Source organism: Uloborus diversus, chromosome 1, assembly GCF_026930045.1.
Source record: "Uloborus diversus isolate 005 chromosome 1, Udiv.v.3.1, whole genome shotgun sequence".
Taxonomy (NCBI): Eukaryota; Metazoa; Arthropoda; class Arachnida; order Araneae; family Uloboridae; genus Uloborus; species Uloborus diversus.
Genome location: NC_072731.1, coordinates 160,844,303 through 160,863,497, shown reverse-complemented (window position 1 = coordinate 160,863,497; position 19,195 = coordinate 160,844,303). Strand labels below are relative to the sequence as shown.

Here is a 19,195-nt window from a genome sequence, read left to right as displayed (position 1 = left end):
GAATAAATTTCTCTTAAAAATGAAAACAAAGGAATGAAATGGTTTTCCTTACCAGTAAGAAAATGCTTCACAGCACATTTTGCTTCTTCTGCATAAGCAATTACAGAAGATTTATCATCTACTCCTTCTACTCTCATTCGTTCTAAAATCTATAATGCAATCAAGAAAATAGATATATTCTTAGAGCAGTACTCAACATATTTTAATCATTTACTAGCTGCGTGCCCGGCGTTGCACGGGCTACTTAAAAAATGAAAGAGATGTTCAATTGATGTTTTTGTATTACTCTGACATCAGTTTCTAAAGCGCTAAGGAGTAAATAATTACGCATAATGCAAGGTTTGCAAAACACCAGTAGAGCATATTTTTGGCAAAAATCCCTTTAACGTTAATCATAGTTATCAATGATACAAGTTATGAGTATTTTCAATTAGCACAAAAGATGAAAATATATGCATTATCAATTATAATCTGTGCTCACGTTAAAATAAATTACATCTGAGAGACTAAATCTGAAATATTTATGTACAATTACAATCAGCTTTTTACATAAAATGACACACACTTTTGGTTGATTACGTGAAACTAAAGCATCAAGACTTAATAAATTCCAATAAGCATAAATTTAATACCAAGTCATTAGATTCCAATTAAGCTTTAGTTAAAATCCTTAAAAACAATCTTTCTTGCTCAACTCTGTTTCACTTAAAGAAATCCAAGCAATCACAATTTAACATGTTCTTTTAACGATACAAACTTTATTTCAAAAATAGAAACAGAAAGGAAAAAGAGAGTTATTACAGTTCAAAAACTCACTCATGCGACGGGAAAAAGTCCAACAAAATAAACATAATTAGTCGCACAGCCTAAATGTACCAAAATATGATGCCGGTGAATGATAAACTTACACTACAATCAATAAACATAGCTAAAGAAACAACTTTCATATGCTGAAAAGAGTTAAGAACGTTGAATGTAAAAAATTAAAAAATTACAGACGATAAAATAAAGGCTATGTCCGAATAGGACAATCAATTTTAAACTAATTTAAAATGAAATTCTAGATGGAAACGTTGTTTTAAGATTTGGACAGCAGCCAAAAAAATTTCTTTTAAAACAATTATTAGAATTTTACTTGCTCACCCATATGCAAAATGGCAACAGGAAAGAAATAAAAATTCCTGAATAACGTTATGTTAATTAACGTTTTAATTAATATCTCCGATAATTAAAGTCGCACAATTACGAGATTGGTCCTATTGTCTTCTTTGGAAAATTTCAAATTGATCGGTATGTCGTTTGACTCTCGATTCGCAGCTATTCTCGAGAAGATCGATCTTCAGACAGACAGACAGACAGACAGACGGACGCGAACAGATTTTAATATATAGTAGATAATTTTTAACATTTAGACTAGACAATACTTATCAAAATTAATTTATGAAGTTTTTTTTTTTTTTCCTTTTCCAGTATATAATCCAGTTAAAAAATCACTGTGAAACATTGACACTTCTAAATAAAATATAGGCTGAAATTTTTTTTGCTTAAAACTATGAACTTAACTGAGAATTAAATTAAACAGAATTCAAGCTATTAAGTGTTAGAAAAGCTGATAACTTATCTAACTTTATATAAAAAACCTATAAGAAATAATAAGTATACATAAGAAGAAATATATACAAAGTGAAGCTGTTATTATGTCAGTGAGTCAAATGACCAAAGTATTAATAATGATGTAAATAAGTTAAAGTCACGGAAGAAACTGGTATATAAGCAAGTACATCTGGTAAATAACATAATAGCAAAAGTTAGTAAACTCTTTCCTAAAAAAATAACAAAAAGCAAATGCTTAATAAATATTTTTTGAAACAAAAAGCAGCATCACATTAGAGGACAAATTTCTAAGATTCAAAACTCTTCTTCATCAGTTAAAAGATAATGATTTTCAACAACAAGTATCATTGTGAAACTTTCTTACAATTACTTGAGAGTAAAGATTTCTTATTGAATTGGAAATTTTACAGCACAAAGTTTGTGGAGCTTTTCAAATAAGCACATGAAAGGTTTTTACTAATTTATGGTAGTTTTTGAATAAATTAGAAGATCACACAATTGAAACTTTAACTTATGACCGTTTTCCTTTTTTATTCATGCAATATGATAAACAAGAGCTTAAAAAGTAGAAGTATTGAGATAATTACTGGGTGAAATGCATCAAAAATCAATTCAATGGACCCAAAAATAGTAGTGTCAACTTTACTTAATAACTAACTATTTTTCAAAAGAATTATCAATAACATGGATAGCAAAATGTTTTAAAAATTAAGCTGAGCATTAAATAGCATATTGAAATCCTTAAAAAATATAAATGTTGGAGAAAATATGTTTCTTACCGACAGTGTTTTGGCATTAATTTCAGAAATAGCTGTTTGGAACTGCACATTTAAAGAAAGAGAACACTGTATAGCATCTGGACTCTCTCTTCCATACTGATTTCGAAAATCAGCTATAATCTCTAAACATCTATAATGAAAAGTTGAAAAAGAAATAAAAGGAAGAGGTGGAGAGAAATAGAAAATCTATAAATAATACCTCAAGCAAGAAACAACCAGAAAAAAAAAAGGACACATAACATATCATCACTTTATAACTACAGTAGGATATCCTACTGTTATTTCCAGGTTTAGGTGTCTTACTGTTGCTCTGTGGTGACAATATATACACTCACACACACAAAACTGTTATTATGATTAGAAAATCATTCCTCAAATTATCTTTTTATTAAATTGTCTGCTTGCAATGGGTTCCAAGCAAGTCAGAAACTATCAGAGAAATATATCAAACTAATTCGTGATTGCAAGGTAAAAACTAAAAACTTAATTAAAAATAAACAAAATTAAATAACCATTTAAATATATACGCTAGCATTTACCCATGATTTTGCTCACGTTGATGTACAGGGTGGCGACAGGAACTGTGAAAAAAAGTTCCCTGACTTTTCCCTCATTAAGTTCACCAAATTTCCCTGATTTACATTACCAATGATAATGGTTTTCTTTCTTCGCTCTACTTGAAATCCATTGTATGTTTGCATAAAATGCAGTATTTCAAACGTTTTAAGTTGTGTAAAGTTGTTGAACTAAAGATATATTTTTAAAAAATGCTACTTTTTTTAATAAAATAGTTGAAAAAAAAAAACATATCAAGTTAATTTTTTTTGGAAAAAAAACCTACAAAACAGTATATTAAATTTTTCTACATGGAAAGATAATAGAAAATATAAAAAAGAAAAAAAACTTTACTTCCAGAAACCATGTAACATAAGAATTTTAAGAAACGATTAAAATCACTCTTAAAAACATATGTGTATTTATGATAGAACAAAAAAGTAATTGAAATTATTTCGAACTAAATTTTCAAACAGTATAATAATTGTTGCAATAGTAACAAGTAATAGTGAACAAATAGAAGTAATATAGTTATTCTTATCTAACTAATTGACATATTTATGCAAAACAGATGAAACCATTTGACATCCATTCATAGGGAGCTTTTCTCTAATCAAGAACATAGGTTTTAATGAATGAATACAACATTTTAACAATTAAAAATAAAGATATTTACTTAAGTACACAAATTAACTCTATTTCAAATGATTTCAGTATGTAACGAAAAAAAATCTTTGATTGCTTTGTAACAAACAACTTTGAAATGCAAGAAAAAAAAGCAATTAGTTAATTTCAAAATTTATAAAAGAAGAATACAACTTGGTTACAAAATAAAAGAATCATTTAAGTCTGAAGAAAAGAAAACCTTTATAATCTGCAGCGACAACAAGTAGTATAACGGCAAAAAACAAAGTTTTTTTAATTGAAAGTTCATTTTTGCAATTAAATTAAAAGCGCGAAGAAGTAATAACTTTTAAACTTTTATCAGTATTAATTCAAAAACCAAGATTTTTGTTTGAAATCGTGATTACAGTACGCTAATAACTTCAAAACTATGGAATAAAAGCAAAGAAGCTAAGGCATTAATGAAAGCTTCCTCTTTGCCTCTACGGTTGTTTATTTTACGTAGCATTGAAAGCGTGAAAGGAAATTTCAAGCCTAGGTAAAATAAACAACCTAACAGACACAGAAACAATCTTAGAAAGATCATCCTGTGGTTAATAAGTAAGATTCAATACTTTGACGTTGAGGAAAAAAGTTGCACAAATATGTAGCAGTGTATAATCGCACCTCCTTAAATTTACTTTTTTTTTTGAACAGATAATTGGCAGAAAATGCTTAGGGAATCAGAGTACTTAATTTTGTAAAGCAAAAAAACAATTTTTTTTTCTTCATAAAATCAATTTTCCCTGATTTTTTGTAATTTTTTCGAAATTCCCTGATATTTCCCTGACTTTTCCCTTATTAATAAAGTTCCCTGACTTTTCCCTGATCTCCCCGATTTCCCTGATCTGTCGCCACCCTGATGTAGATTTTGTCAATTGATTTAGGATAATGGCCAACACATGCAGAGATCAAATAGTTACAAAAAAAAAAAAAAAAACACAATAAAAATCAGGATAATATATAGGAGTTAAAAAGTTAGCATGGGAAAATCTTTAAAATTCCCATTCGAATTAGGTCAACAGTTCTTAAATAAAGTCAATATTTTGCTTAAAATCCTGATCCTCATCAGATGGTGGCCAGCGCTATGCCAGCTTTCAAAATAATCGCATAGTTTCTTGTCAGAGAAAGGAATGGGGAGATCTTTTGAATCATGTTCTTCCTGAATAAGTAAGAAGAAACACACCTAAAATTGTAAAGGCAACAATCCCAAAATAGCATCAAAAGTCACAGCAAATCTTAATTCAAATGTAATTCCTAAAATGTCCCTTTAGAGTGAGAACATAAAACCTTGAAAATCCCTATCAAAAGGAAGTCAACAGTTTCTAAATTATGTCAACAGTGCCGTTGACATAATTTAGAAAGATTGGAGTAAAAATCAGAGTAAACTGTAATAAGAGTAAGTCTGAAAATTCCCATTTAAAAGAGAACAATAGTAGTGTAGGTACAATATTCCCAAATCGGTAGCCTTGTGAAACCTCGCCTTTCTTTTCTGAATCACCCTGTTTGATTTGGTGAGCAAATAAACAAGTTGTAAATAACAACTTTTTTTTTTTAGAAATTTTACTTCATTAATGGCATTTAAATTTTTCCAGTTACATTTGAAAGCTTCTTTCTTTTAAAAAACCAGTCACTATGTCGAAATTCAGCAAAAATCTATTAGAACATTGATAAAAGTATGTGTTTTAATTTAACTTACTTGAGAGACGAGAAATCAGAGAGTAAACTTTCCAGCCACTGTTGCCACTTGAAGCATCTATTCTGTTCCTTATAACTCGGCCCAAACTGAAATTTAAAAATAGACAATTTTGTGCTTTAAAAATTACATCTACAAATATCACTTAAAGCAGGGTTCTACTTTGAGATTTTGGGGAAAAAAATAATAATAATAAAAAATAAATAAATAAATAAATATATATGTGTGTGTGTGTGTACTTATATATTTTACATTGTTAGATAGTAAATAGTTGAAAAATATTTTCTTAACATTTTGAAGGGATTTAAGCAGTCTAACTGTATTTTACTGTCTCTCAAATGTGACTCACCTGAGCGAACTAATTCGTTACTGATCCAACCTCTTACACGGCTTTGTTTGCTCATACAGCAGCTGCCTTTTTTTTCCTTTCATGAATATCCTTTACCTCTTTTTCCCTTACTTTACAGTAGATAAATCTCAACACTCGGAATAATAATGAGTGTTTCAACTCCATAGTTTGGTGTATGGCACCAAAAAAAGATTTACAACAGGGAAAAAATGTCTTACTGCAGCATGTATTTTCAACAAAGTTTTTATAACCAATACTTAAATTTATGGAGGTAATAGGTCTTGGAATCAACAAAATTTTTGTCCAGTTTGTCAATAAGCGCAACCTGGATTTCATTGTAAGGGTGAACCACCATTTGACCAAGGCTTCCAAGCAGAGCAGAACAAAACGGAAAAAGCAAAATTGGAAGAAAATAATCTTTTGGAACAATCTGAAGGCAATATTGTATGGAGCAGGCATTTCTGATTGAGCATAAGTTAAAATTTCAATGATTTATCCTTTCCAAAAAACATGTAGCTTTTGCTTTATCTTCTTTTTGCCATAATTTTTTTTTTTTTTTGCATGTATATTAAAAATTATAAATCAGTCGGTTGCTAGTGTTAGTTCTCATAGTTTCAGTAACTTTTTGTGCGCATTGACAGCAGTTTCAACAAAAGTATTAAATTTTGGTAGATATACAAATTTCTGCTCTTGTTATTCAAGGCTGTGAAAACTACATTTCAGTAAGATAATGCATGACAGATTGATGCCGTTACTGCATGGACCTTATTTAGCACAGATAATGTTTGACTGCTGCCTTGGCTATCATGTTCCCCAAATGTCTCATGATTTAAAAACATCTGATGAATGGGTGCAGAGGGCCCATCACCTAATGTCACTTATTACTTTCAATGAACTGTGGCATCATTTGGAAGCTGTATGGGTAAGTGCTATTCAATCTCTGGTTGATGCCCAGGGATTAAATGCTGATGCCAAAGGTGATTCTTCTGCATATTTTACATGATTTATGATTCCGAATTTTTCCAAAATGTAACCATTTGTTATTTCTAGTATAATATACATAACCAATAAATATAATTTTGTAATTTGCATTTCTTATTTGGTGTATCAATTTTAATGGGCAGCAATGCAATGGCATGGTCAGATACTATCTTAAATTCAGCAGAGAGATTCCCCCAAACTATTATAAAAGCTCCCAAAATAATTTAGCATAAAGAACAATATGTATGCAAAAATATGTCGTACCTGTAAAATTATTGTAGCATAAGTAGTCAACAGTTCAATACAATTTCTCATAGTTAAGCGACGTTGTTGAACAGCAGCAGCAAGTTCACTTTCAGCATGTTCACACTGAAATATCAAAGAGGAAACATTATGAATTTACTTAATTCATTTTTTATCTTGATATTAGATGTTTTCAAAATACAGTCGAGTCTCGACTTACGCGAGGGATGCGTTCCAAGACCCCTTGGCGCAAGTCGAAAATTCGCGTTGCGAAAAAAATAGATGAATATATTCTTTTTAGAAGCATACCAAATTCTTTTAGACACTTATAAACAACCCTCAAACTGCTTTCAAACATTCCTCAACTATACACTACTTTCTTGCATAAAGAACTGAACTTTTACTGTATTAAAAAAAAAAACTTTTATTCAACATTAAATATACTTTAAGATGCACAAAATGAATGATCAATAAGAGGAAAAGACATAAAATAAAACAACATGGTACGTACAATATTTAGTAATAATAAAATGTTGCACTATAATAGAACTGTACAGTACATACAGTTGCAATATTTAGGAGTTAAAAAATGAAGATAATGATGATTTATGCTCCATGATCAGATCGTTATCTAATACATTTTAAAATATGGTTGCTCCGCCTTTTCTTTTCTAACGTTTCAATTTAAGGCAACAGCCCCTCCCAGGGTTGGGAAGTTTTTGCCAGGGGCGGAAAAAACCATGGAAAAAACCACGGTTTTTACCGCCCGGCAAAAATAGGTTTTTGCCAAAGTGGCAAAAATAGATTTTGTGTTAATAACTTAAGGACAGTTTTTTTTTCCTTTTATATGAAAGTAAAAGCATGGAAAGATTTTGATAAAATTTTAATTTAATTATTTTTATAGTTTAAAAAAATTAAAGTTTAACTTACTTTTAAAGTTATGGAGCATTTTTACTTCTAAATTTTTAAACATTAACATAAAATTTAAGTTTATAACATCTAAGACAAATAATTAACTTACAATGAAAATGTAATTAGCTTGTTTATCATAGCATTTTTTACAGAATACTAAATAGCTATATAAAGTATACTTAATCAAGATACAACTACAAAATAAATGAAATAAAAGTAATTAAAAAGCAAAATACACATTTCTTTAGATTGAAATACCTATCACTTAAATCATTATAGTCTATACCATCCTTATCAAAACCTATTTGTTGTTTAAGCATGGTATAGCAATAAACTAGTTTCGTGAGAGAAGCAACTGACAAACGGTTTCGTATTTTTGATTGTACAAAAGAAAAATTTGAGAAATATCTCAATTGCAGCAGAACATGCAGGACACATTTGAAGAAATACGATTAGTGTGCAGAAATCTTTAGGTACTGTACTGCATTGCATGTAAATGCATTATTCCTTTAGTGAGGAAAAGTTAATATTTTTCTTTATTCAAGTAAATATTCTGTTATTAATTAAATAGCTTAAAAATCTTAGTGGGATAAAAAAAAGTGATTATATATATATATATATATATATATATATATATATATATATATATATATATATATATATATATATATGCGTGTACACATATAATAAAATAAGATGTTTGTGTGTGTGTGTGTGTGTGGCACGCATCCCGGGAAAACGGTAAGGCCTAGAAAGATGAAATTTCGTATACAGGTGTAGTTTTTGCTGAAGTTGTGCACCTCGGGCTTTGATTTTTGATATTTTAATTAGAAAAAAAGTTATTTAATGTTTTATGTGATTTTTAGCACTTTTAGAACTTTTAACCTCACAGACCCCGAACCAATCGCGCCAGACAAATATTTTTTATACTATAGGGTTGGAAATTTAATTTTAAATATGATGAACAAAAAAATTTTGAAAATAGAGCAATTTTTGTATTTTTTATAAATTTTTGAAAAAACCTTTATTTTGCATTTTTTCTGGGTTTTATATTTTTCTAATATCATCCTGCGAGAAGTATCAAAGCCTCATTTCTAAAATTTAAGTTGGTAATAGTAAAAACATTTCGCCCTCTTCAAAAGAAAAAAGTTCTTAAAAATACGCAATAGTTTTTTTTTACAATTTTTTTAATGCTGAACAAATCATGTCTTTTCATGCATCAGTGGAAAAAAGCGTTCTTCAATCTTCTATGGCTCTGACGTCACTACTTGGATTTCGATTCGATATTTACAACAGAATCTTAATCGCAAACAATGTTAATCTTTTTTTTTTTACTATATAGCTTACTTCTAATTTTATGACGTAATGACCACGTGTTTTTCCGGCAGAGCTTGCTTTTTTTCTTTCCTTTTTTTTGTTTTAATTAGGGACTAGCCGCCTGCGGCGACCAGCTGGTTCGCCTTCTTACGCCATTCACCTTTCTATGCAAGCAGCAGCCACCTACGGCGGCTTTTCGGCTAACTTGTTATTTACCATTTTAATTCAAGTTTGCCGCCTTTGGTGGCTGTTTAAATAAATTTGGCAGCAGTATTAATCAATCCATCTCTATATTTTTTGTGAAATTCACATTTTTACACCAAGATTGACGCCTTCGGCAGCTATGTACCTTTACAATCTATCTCTAAAATTTCTCATCCATCTCTATTTATTTTAACCTCCCAGCTCATTTCCTAATAAAAATAAAGATCACTCAAAAAACCGCTTTTTTATTTAAGTAGAGAAAAAAAAATTATCTCCAAAATTCCCCGTAGTGTGCCAAAAGTAACAAAGTAAAGTAAGTGACAAAGGGAAAAAAAAAATCTCGCTGTTTTTAGTGACTTAAATGAGCACAACTATGAAATGTAACGTAATATAGATACAACAAAACGTCTAGCTTGGGGGGGGGGGGGAGAGAATGAAAAAAGAAATAAATGCAATCTATGCATATCTATACATATAATAAAATAAGATGTTTGTGTGTGTGTGTATATGTGTGTGTGTGTGGCGCGCATCCCAGGAAAACGGTAAGGCATAGAAAGATGAAATTTGGTATACTGGTGCAGGTTTTGCTGAAGATGTGCACCTCGGGCTTCGATTTTTGATATTTTAATTCGAAAAAAGTTATTTAATGTTTTATGCGTTTTTTTTTGCACTTTTTACCTCACAGACCCCAACCAATCACACCACACAAATATTTTTTGTACTATAGTGTAGAAAATTTAATTTTAAATAGGATGAAGGAAAAAATTTTGAAGATAGAGCAATTTTTGTATTTTTTATAAATTTTTAAAAAAACCTTTATTTAACATTTTTTTCTGGGTTTAGTTTTTTTCGAAACCCATCCTGCAAAAAGTATTGAGCCCTCAATTCCAAAATTTTAGTTGGTAATAGTAAAAACAGTCCGCCCCCTTCAGAAGAAAAAAGTTTTTAAAAATACGCAAAAGTTTTTTTTTTTTTTTACAATTTTTTAAATGCAGAACGCGACAGGACCTGTAAGCATTGCTGGTTGAGTTCCGCACTTCCTAATCACGTGACCTAACTGAAATCGTTTGCTTTCTCTTCACTTTTTTTTATTTTTTAAACGTTCAGAGATTTCTTAGATCTTTATTTTTCCAACTTTTTTTTTTCTGGACTGTTTGCTATATTTATTTTTGGTCAAATATTTTTGCGCATTTTAATTCAATAAAATCGGTGATTTTTTTTAAACTTTTGCAAGCGCTGCTTTTTGGACACTACAGGGAACATAGAGCCTTTTTTTACGTGTAATTTTAAGTAAATAAATAAAGCCCGCGGTTTTTTTTGCATGATTTTTGTAGGGATTGGTGGTTATGTTTGGTAGATAGAGAGATATTAAGTGGGCAAAAAACGTTTTTTTTTTTACATATAAAGGATTGTTAATTACCATCAGAGGTAGATATGCTTGGATCGTATAGATAGATAGATAGAGAGAAAGAAAGGTGGACAAATATAGAGGTGGATACAGTAGATGGACAGTAAGAAATAGAGGAACTTCAACGGGGGATCAATAGCCCCCCCCCCCCACACACACACACACCATGACTTTGAAAAAACAATGCTTTCACATAAAAGTGGAAATGCTTTTTGTTATTTTCCGACAAAATTTGCATGAAGAGTATGCCTTTTGTACCTCCCCTCCCCTTCCCTGAAAAATATTCCAAAGGACATAACGGGAGATAGATCTAGAAAATACTTTATTCAACACAAATATTTTTTAAGCAGCCGCCAATGGCGGCAACCTTGGCGCAAAAAGGCGAATGTTAATATTGATGTATAGAGAAAAAGATTGATTAATACCATCCACAATTTTTTTTAAGCAGCCGTCGAAGAAGTCAACATTGGCGTAAAAAGGCAAATGATAATATTGTGATATAGAGAAAAACATTGATTAATACCGTCGCTAAATTGTCTAAGCAGCCGCCGAAGGCGGCAACCCTGGCGCAAAAAGCGAATTGCGTAAAAAGGCGGACCAGCTGATCACCGCAGGCGGCTAGTATATATATATATAATTAGAATTCAATCTTTTTATTAATTTACTAAGCTTAAGTAAACATTCTTTCTTTGTTTTAGCATTGAAGGAATTGGCTCATTCTGAAAAAATTGTTTTAGCAAGCATTTAAAATCTTAAGTTTTGCAATCCCAACATTTATTTTTATTTATTTTTCACCTTATAAATTAGAAGTAACATGGAGAGACATAGCTAAAATATTAAAGTGCATTATTTATATTATATTGTCACTATTTCTTGATTAACAATATAATGCTACTTAATTTGCAATTAGGTTTTTGCCGTTTTTTTCTATTTTTGCCGGTTTTTTCCATTTTTGCCATGGTTTTTTCCACTGTCCCGGCAAAAATACCTTTTTGCCGGCAAAAAACCCAACCCTGCCTCTTCCTGATTTCTTTAACTCACTATACAAGAGCAGCTTCCATTTTCATAATATTTACTTCTCTAGAATGCTCTGCAAGCTTCAATATTGAAACTAAGTTCTGAACTTTTACGGATATCTTTTTGTTTTGATTTTTAATTGTATGTATGGAAGAGTCACTTATACTTATTGTCGCGCTACCGTCGATGTTTTGTAATTTTTCTTCCCATCTTCACAAATTTTAGATGAAGGTGCCACTAAGATGCCATTATAATAAATCCACTTAAATATTAAGAATTAAAAAAATGAAAGGTGCTGAGTGGTTTTTTGATACACTAACAACGTGATGCGTAGACTAGTCTGGTGTGGGAACTTTCACTGTCAGTGATGCTTAAAAGGATGTAATAACAATCACGAAATCAATATTTAGTAGCCAATAACAAAGTCGATACTGCCTTCCAAAAATATTCGTGTTCTGGACGAAAATTTCGCGCCAGCTCTAAAATTCATTACTCGCGAAAAATTCGCGTTAGAGCCATTTCGCGTAAGTTGAATAGCGTTGTAGCAGGAGTTGACTGTATATAATAAAAAATAAATGGGAGATAGAGTTGACAAATTGAACAAAAAATACCACATTTAGTAAAAAACTAAACTTTCTACTTTCCCCCCATCACAGCAAGCGATAAAGATAATTAAAAACAGTATAAAATTTACAACAAAACAAAAATCTATACCCCCCTCCTCCCCTCGCAGAGAAAAGAATTTAATTAAAAAATGGAATAAGAAAGCAAAAAGAAAATCCCACTTCATCTTTGCCACGTAAAATATAAAAAGTGTATCCAGTTTTTTATTTATTAGAAAAAAAGTCTAAAGAAATATATATTAGTGCAATGAAAAATTAAATGTAAAACTTAATATATTTTCTATGAAACTTTGCAAAGAAAACACAGCTTGCCAAACAATCTTTGTAAAAGTATTAACACATTGATGTTGCCGGATTTTAATTGTGAAGTTTTGACTAAATAAAACAATTAAACTTCACTTCAGATCAGAAATTAGAAATAATATAATTGTAAGATTTTCCTGAGATGAAAGTTATGATAAAACAAAGACATAAATATCAGAAGTTACAAAAAACCATAATATATACTGGAAAAAATGAGAAGTGATCAGCAAAATTATCCTGAGTCTGAACAGCATGTTGAATATTAAATTCAATACTTCAGCTTTGAGTAAATTTATGGAGGGGTGGGGGGGGAGAGAGAGAGACAATATACATCATGTGGATTATTAACAGTTTCAGACAAACTAAAAACATGAAATCTCGTTTCACTAAAAAAATCCCAAAGGGAAAAAAAGCTGAAGTGTTTAACAAATATCAGGAAAGAAATTAAAAACACACAAGAATAAAGAAATTAATTTGAGAACAAGTTAAAAAACATACATCAGGTCAAACTACATACTTGCTGCACAAGCTGACCTTGACCAGCAGTCTGAAGAAATTCTACTACCGGAGCGACAGATAATGCATCCATACTTTTATCACTTGATACATCAGCACACCATTTACTTAATTCTGCACCACATACTGTGGATAACGATTCCTAATATCAAAGAGAAAGAACATTCATTAAAAATGAAAAGCATTGAAATAAGTAAAATGTCTTAAACTTAAATAACTAAGCATTGCTAGATCACTTGATGTGGAGTACCCAACACAATCAGTACCTGTAATGTGCTCAGTCCAGGGTAAGGAGACAATATAGATGCACAGGCCCAGGCCTTGCACAGATGCATTTGTTGCTGTGCAAATACATTTGCTGTAGATTTGTGCATTGCCTGATAATTGTTATTTAATATCAATATAAAAGATGGATCGTTTTCAAAATAGGTAGGTAAATTGATGAAAAGTTCACCCATTGATTTCATGGATACATGATTGAAGCAAAAGACAGTATCTTGCAAAAAAATTGTTTACCCACTGTGTATTGTTTTTCATAAGTGCTGATAGTTTTGAGTTTTGTGTGCAGATATTTTATATTTTTATATTACAATGTAGTCCAGTAGATCTGAAAAATCTGTTTATGAGTGATGTAACCACAAATAAGTGAAAAATACACTAAAAAAAGTGGTGATACTTTCTTTTTCTTTTTTTGGATCAGCAGCATTAAAACTTGAACTTCACTATTTTGAGCTAAGCTGTTCAAGAAAATTTTACAAAGATGGGATGAGTTTTAGCAAAAGCTGCTCTATAACAGTGAGGAGCTTTAAAATATCAAACTGCTAAAGACAACAACAGGACCTCCTGGCCTACAGATTCAATTAGTATATACACTGCATGTACTTGGTAAAAGGGTGCTTTTATGACCTCAAACCACTGGTGTAGCATAACTCACACAAATTTAATGTTCTAACCAACCCCAAGCTTAAAAATGAAATAGATTTTATTGAATTAAAAAATAGATTTGTAATAAAATCTATTTTATTAAATTGTAAATTGTTTGTAAGAAAAAATCTTACACTATGAACACTGTGCCACTTTTTACATTCAAGTAATTTTTCGCCAACAGCTTCTTTGGCTGCATTAATAGTTGTTTTGACAATAGTTGTTTCATCATACCTAAAAAAAAATAATTTCAATGATTAAATCAAAACAATAAATGAAGCTCAAAAGAGAAAATTACAAAAGAAACAGCAATGATGAAAAAAACATAAGTGCATAAAAACCTCTTAGGAAGTGCATATAAACTATGACTTGAATTTGCAAGAGCTTCTTCCAATAAAGCTTTTTCTTGACAGGCATCTTGAAGTCCTCCTTCGGCTATTTGTAATTGCTGTTGTGCTTCTTTCCACTCCTGAAGCAATCTTTCTAACTTTGGAAAAGCTGATAAAAGCTCATCCCTACACAGTGAACATTAGGGAATTTTCAACAAGGAAAAGATAAAATTTATTTGATACATAATCATTTTCACACAAAGCAAAATTGTCGGAAAAGTACATTTGAAATCAAATAGAGTTGAAAGAGAAGGGGAAAAAATCATAAAAAATGTATCAGTATATTCCAAAACTGTATTTTTAAGTTAACTGCATTTTTATTTCCAACTAACTGAACAGATTCAATTGGTTCACCACATTAAATCTTCAAAGAATGAATACATTTTGCATAAACTTATGAACAAAAACATTTCCGTATTTAAATTTTTCAAAATAACATTGTTTTTTTTATGACAGCAATAATCTTTACCTTTTTTTTTTTTTTTTTTTTGGCCATGCATCAATAAAGGCTCTAAGATTTCCCCAGATTAAACCCTGAGTTTAGCATAAGAGTCAAACAAAGCAGGATTTTATACACACAATGAACTCAAAAATAAATAATAAATAAATAATAAATGCTAATAATAATACTTATGTTGCGAAAAAAGAAAGGAGAATGAGTTAACATGTGATAAGTTTTGTTTTTAATTTCAAAAGTATTAAATGTTTTCTTTCTTTTTTATTGATAAAATTAGTTACATCATAAAAGTTTCAAATTATAATATTAGAAACATAGTTTTCGAACATTTAGAAAATCATGCATTTTCAATGTTTTTACAGGCAATTTTTTTTTAACAAAAAAAAAAATGTTTAAATTTTTTTTTTTTTTTTTTAGTTTAAACCAGGTTTTTTTTTTTTTTTTTTTTTTTGGAAATTCATGAATATTTAATGTTTTAATTGTTAATAAATATTTAATATTCACATTTGTACTTAATTACTTGATGATTAATTAAATACTTAAAATTAAAATCTCCTATTTTCATTTGCTCATAAGTAGTGTTTTCTATAGGAGAAATATTGTTTGAAAATTATTATCTTCTAAAAACGTACCATAAATTTAGTAAATAGAAATTGGCACAAATGAATAATCAAAAAAATAATATATTGTGAGAGTTAAAATATCATTATAAATGACCAAGAATAAAATCTTATAAATTAAACATTAATATATAATAATTATAGCTTTCTATGATAAATATATAATTAAAAGTGAAATTCAAATCAAGTATTCTCAGCATAGAAATTATTTTGCATTCCCTACAAATGAATCACAAGTCTGGTGTACATTACACAACTTCAAAAATCAAAATATTCACACATATTTTGTTTAAAGATAAAAAAAAAAAAAAAAGTTACAGGTCATGTAATAATTTACATACCCAGTAGCAGAAAACTTTCTAGCCAGTCTGCAACATTATTTTGGACAGTTGAAAATAATTTGCAGCATTATTATCAGTTTTATTATAAGTTTTCATAAAATACATAAGTAAAGGTCAAGATTCAGAAATTTTCTAACTGGCCAGTGGCCGCTAGACCTAAAAAACTTAGTGGCCACCACTGTCGCCGAGTTTTAAACTATAAAAAAAGGGGGAGGGGCAGTTTTTACTACTTTCATAAAAATAAATAGAATTCTGCGCACTATGAAAAACATATTTATTTAAATGTGTAAAATTTAAGTTAAAATAGGTTTTTGAATTTTTTTTCAAAAAATGAATAAGTAAACAAATGAGAAAACGAGAAGTTGGCAGGAAACAGCATTTTAGATGAATGTCTTATAGCAAAGCTTCCAAACAAATACAGGTAATAATTCATTTTTTATGAAAATCATTTAAAAAATAAACATGATTTATTGTACATTTTATGTAATCTTCAATAGTTTGTATTGAGGTAAACATCAAAATCTGTTTTTGGAAAATTAGGCAAGTAATAGTCTCTTCTATTTCCATCTTGCGAATGACCAAACACGGCGTTTACACGAAAAATGCATGATTCTAAATAAATTTTTGAATTTGTTATGTAAAAGTAGAAATTAATTCAAAATCCTTAAAAACTACAATTTAGATGAAATAGTCAGTTTTTAGCACATTAGTCTCTAAAGCAATGAAGGTAAGATAATATTCTAAAGATAAAATTTTGCATTTTCCAAGCCAATAATTAAGAATTACCCCCAAAAAAAAGACATATTTTGCATAATTTTCAACTGTTTGCATTGCAATAAACATCCAATTCCGTTTATGAAAATGTAGGCACTTAACCCGCGAGGATGCGCAAGGTAGTGTTTGACACCCCACAGAACTTTATTACTCGAACTTTTTAAGATCCCTTAATTGAAAATGGATCAATCTCGGTGTAGCTGGTTTGAAGGTCACTTGCTAATGGAGGGTATGTTTGCTGGGTGCATTCCTGCAGCTGTTTTCCTGAAATTCCTTATATGGGGTGTCAAACACCAATTGCGCATCCTTGTGATTCTCTGATTTTCGTCAAAAATGTCGCGCTACATGAATGGTGTGAGTATGGCACATTTGCAATAGCTGTTGGATGAAGTTTCCACTGACGATCAATGTATATATATATATATATGAATCCGATGAGGAGCCTGATAATAGTGTTAAATTATAGTTGCCATAATTCTGAAGATGAAATAATTGGTCGAAAAAGAGAAACTTTTTCCATTGGAAAAGATGATCCAACAAAAAGGATGAAAGAAAAATACAGTTTCAACATAAGAACACCAGAAAAGAGCATTATTTAGAAACTTCTGGGAAATACGAAACCCGCGAGTAATATTTCAACACCTTCCGAATCATTTTCAATTTTATTTTGAAAGCATTCTGGTTTTTATAATGAAGTCTACTAATACCTATTGAAAGAATTAGATATATTTTTTCTCGATAAAGAAATGCCAATGACATCAGCAAAGATGAACTGAAGACATTTATTGGCTAGCTGCTTATTCTACGGCATGGATTTCAAAAAAAAAAAAGTTCACTGGTGATATTTTTGTCTCTTCTAAATATAGCTACATTCAACTGCAGAGTTTTGCTGCTCTTAATCTAAGATTCTCAAATAAGTATTAAAAAGGAAGAGACCCTTCATTAAAGACTTCGCTGTTCAGCTAGTCAAAAACCATGCGGATCAAAGAGCAATGTCAAGCATCAAACAAAACCAAAATTTGAGAGGTAATATTTCAATGGAGCCTACTCCAAAAACAAAAAAGGTGTCATACAAGTGTTGTTATATCTGTGGTAGTAAGAACGACAACAAAATCTTGTTGTTTAAAATGCTTAAACTTTTTTTTTTTTCAAAAATCATTCTGATGCCATGTGTACCGAATGCATCAACTAATGTGTTTATTTATATGAAATACATTTCAAATTTTGGTCTTAATTTCGCAAAAATCTCCCATGAACTAGGTTGCTTTGCAAAGTTTAAAGTAATAATTATGTTTGGCGTAAGGAAGTTTTAAAAAACACAGTGAAAAATAAACTTTTGCTTAGTAAATTATGGAAATTCTCCACTGGGGTGCCGGACACCCCTTGCACGTTCTGGTGTTCGTCCGAGTAGCGTGCGTTCTTTCGGGTTAAAGAGTCTAGCGTACCAACATCTTGAGAATGACCAAACATGGCGACTATGCCGAAAATTAAGATAATTTTTTTAATTTGTTGTAAAAAAGTAATTTAAAAATAAGAATTCTCATGAGATTACACTTCAGTTGAAAAGTTTTTAGCGCTTTTGCATACAAAGCAATTAGGATAAGGTGAAACTTTAAATTATAAAACTTTTCATTCTCAAGAAAATTACTTAAAAAAATAAAATAAAAACAATTTGCTGCACATTTTAAGTTATTTTCATTAGTTTGCAGTTAAATAAAACATTCAATTTTGCTTTGTTTTTGAACACTTAAGCTCTTAAGCATCTTATCTACTTCGATCTTGTGAATGACCAAATATGGCGACTATGTTTCTAGCTGAAATGCTGAAGCATCCAACTTTTTTCCGGTCAAAAAAAGGATGTCTGAACGATCTTTGCCAAGTTGTATTTCTTTTTTCTTTTCTTTTTTTTTATTATTTTTCTTTTTCTTTCTTTTTGTTCTTTTTTAAAATTTTCTGCATGCAACTGAAAAATCTGCCGACGCACGTCTCCCAGTTTCTGCTACCAGGTTTACGTAAATGTGTCATTGAAAACACTTACACAAATAGGACACATAGGCTTTAAAAAAATCATTATGTTTTTCATTGCAGACATTATTTCTCCTGGTTTAATGCATTTAAGAATACAATTTTGTTTTTTAAAAAATCATTTCAACTAAAATCCTCAAATAAAAAGACAAGTTCTGAAGTTTTTTTCCAATCCTAATTCATTCCGTACTTTTTACTATACAAATCCAAAAAATGAAACTATACTTTTAACACATTTCAATAATGAAGACATTTTACTATTAAAATTAATGTTAATTTATTTTTCTACTATTCATACACCATCCTTTTATTACATTGCGATTTAAAAAGTTTTTAAGAGGTGAAAATTTGACATTAAATTTTGTTATAAGAGCACAGAGTTAACAAATATTTTCTACTTTGAAAATTTTATACATCTTTCTTTTTTCTTGTTCAAACTACGTCGTTTATTGTGGATGTCAAAAAGAGCGCGAAGTTTTTTCCCC

General features: G+C 30.0%; 1 protein-coding gene across 1 annotated transcript in view; it reads right to left on the bottom strand.

Moving 5' to 3' along the window:
• Positions 1-19,195, bottom strand: part of LOC129216614 (serine/threonine-protein kinase SMG1-like) — a 248,709-nt gene that overhangs the window by 73,044 nt on the left and 156,470 nt on the right. Inside the window, exons 51-57 of the mRNA XM_054850834.1 lie at positions 14,446-14,619; positions 14,239-14,338; positions 13,182-13,322; positions 6,902-7,006; positions 5,311-5,396; positions 2,394-2,523; positions 53-149 (exon numbers count right to left, since the gene is read on the bottom strand). Of these exons, the coding sequence (XP_054706809.1) occupies positions 53-149; positions 2,394-2,523; positions 5,311-5,396; positions 6,902-7,006; positions 13,182-13,322; positions 14,239-14,338; positions 14,446-14,619 (833 nt within the window). The remainder of the gene's footprint in view (positions 1-52; positions 150-2,393; positions 2,524-5,310; positions 5,397-6,901; positions 7,007-13,181; positions 13,323-14,238; positions 14,339-14,445; positions 14,620-19,195) is intronic.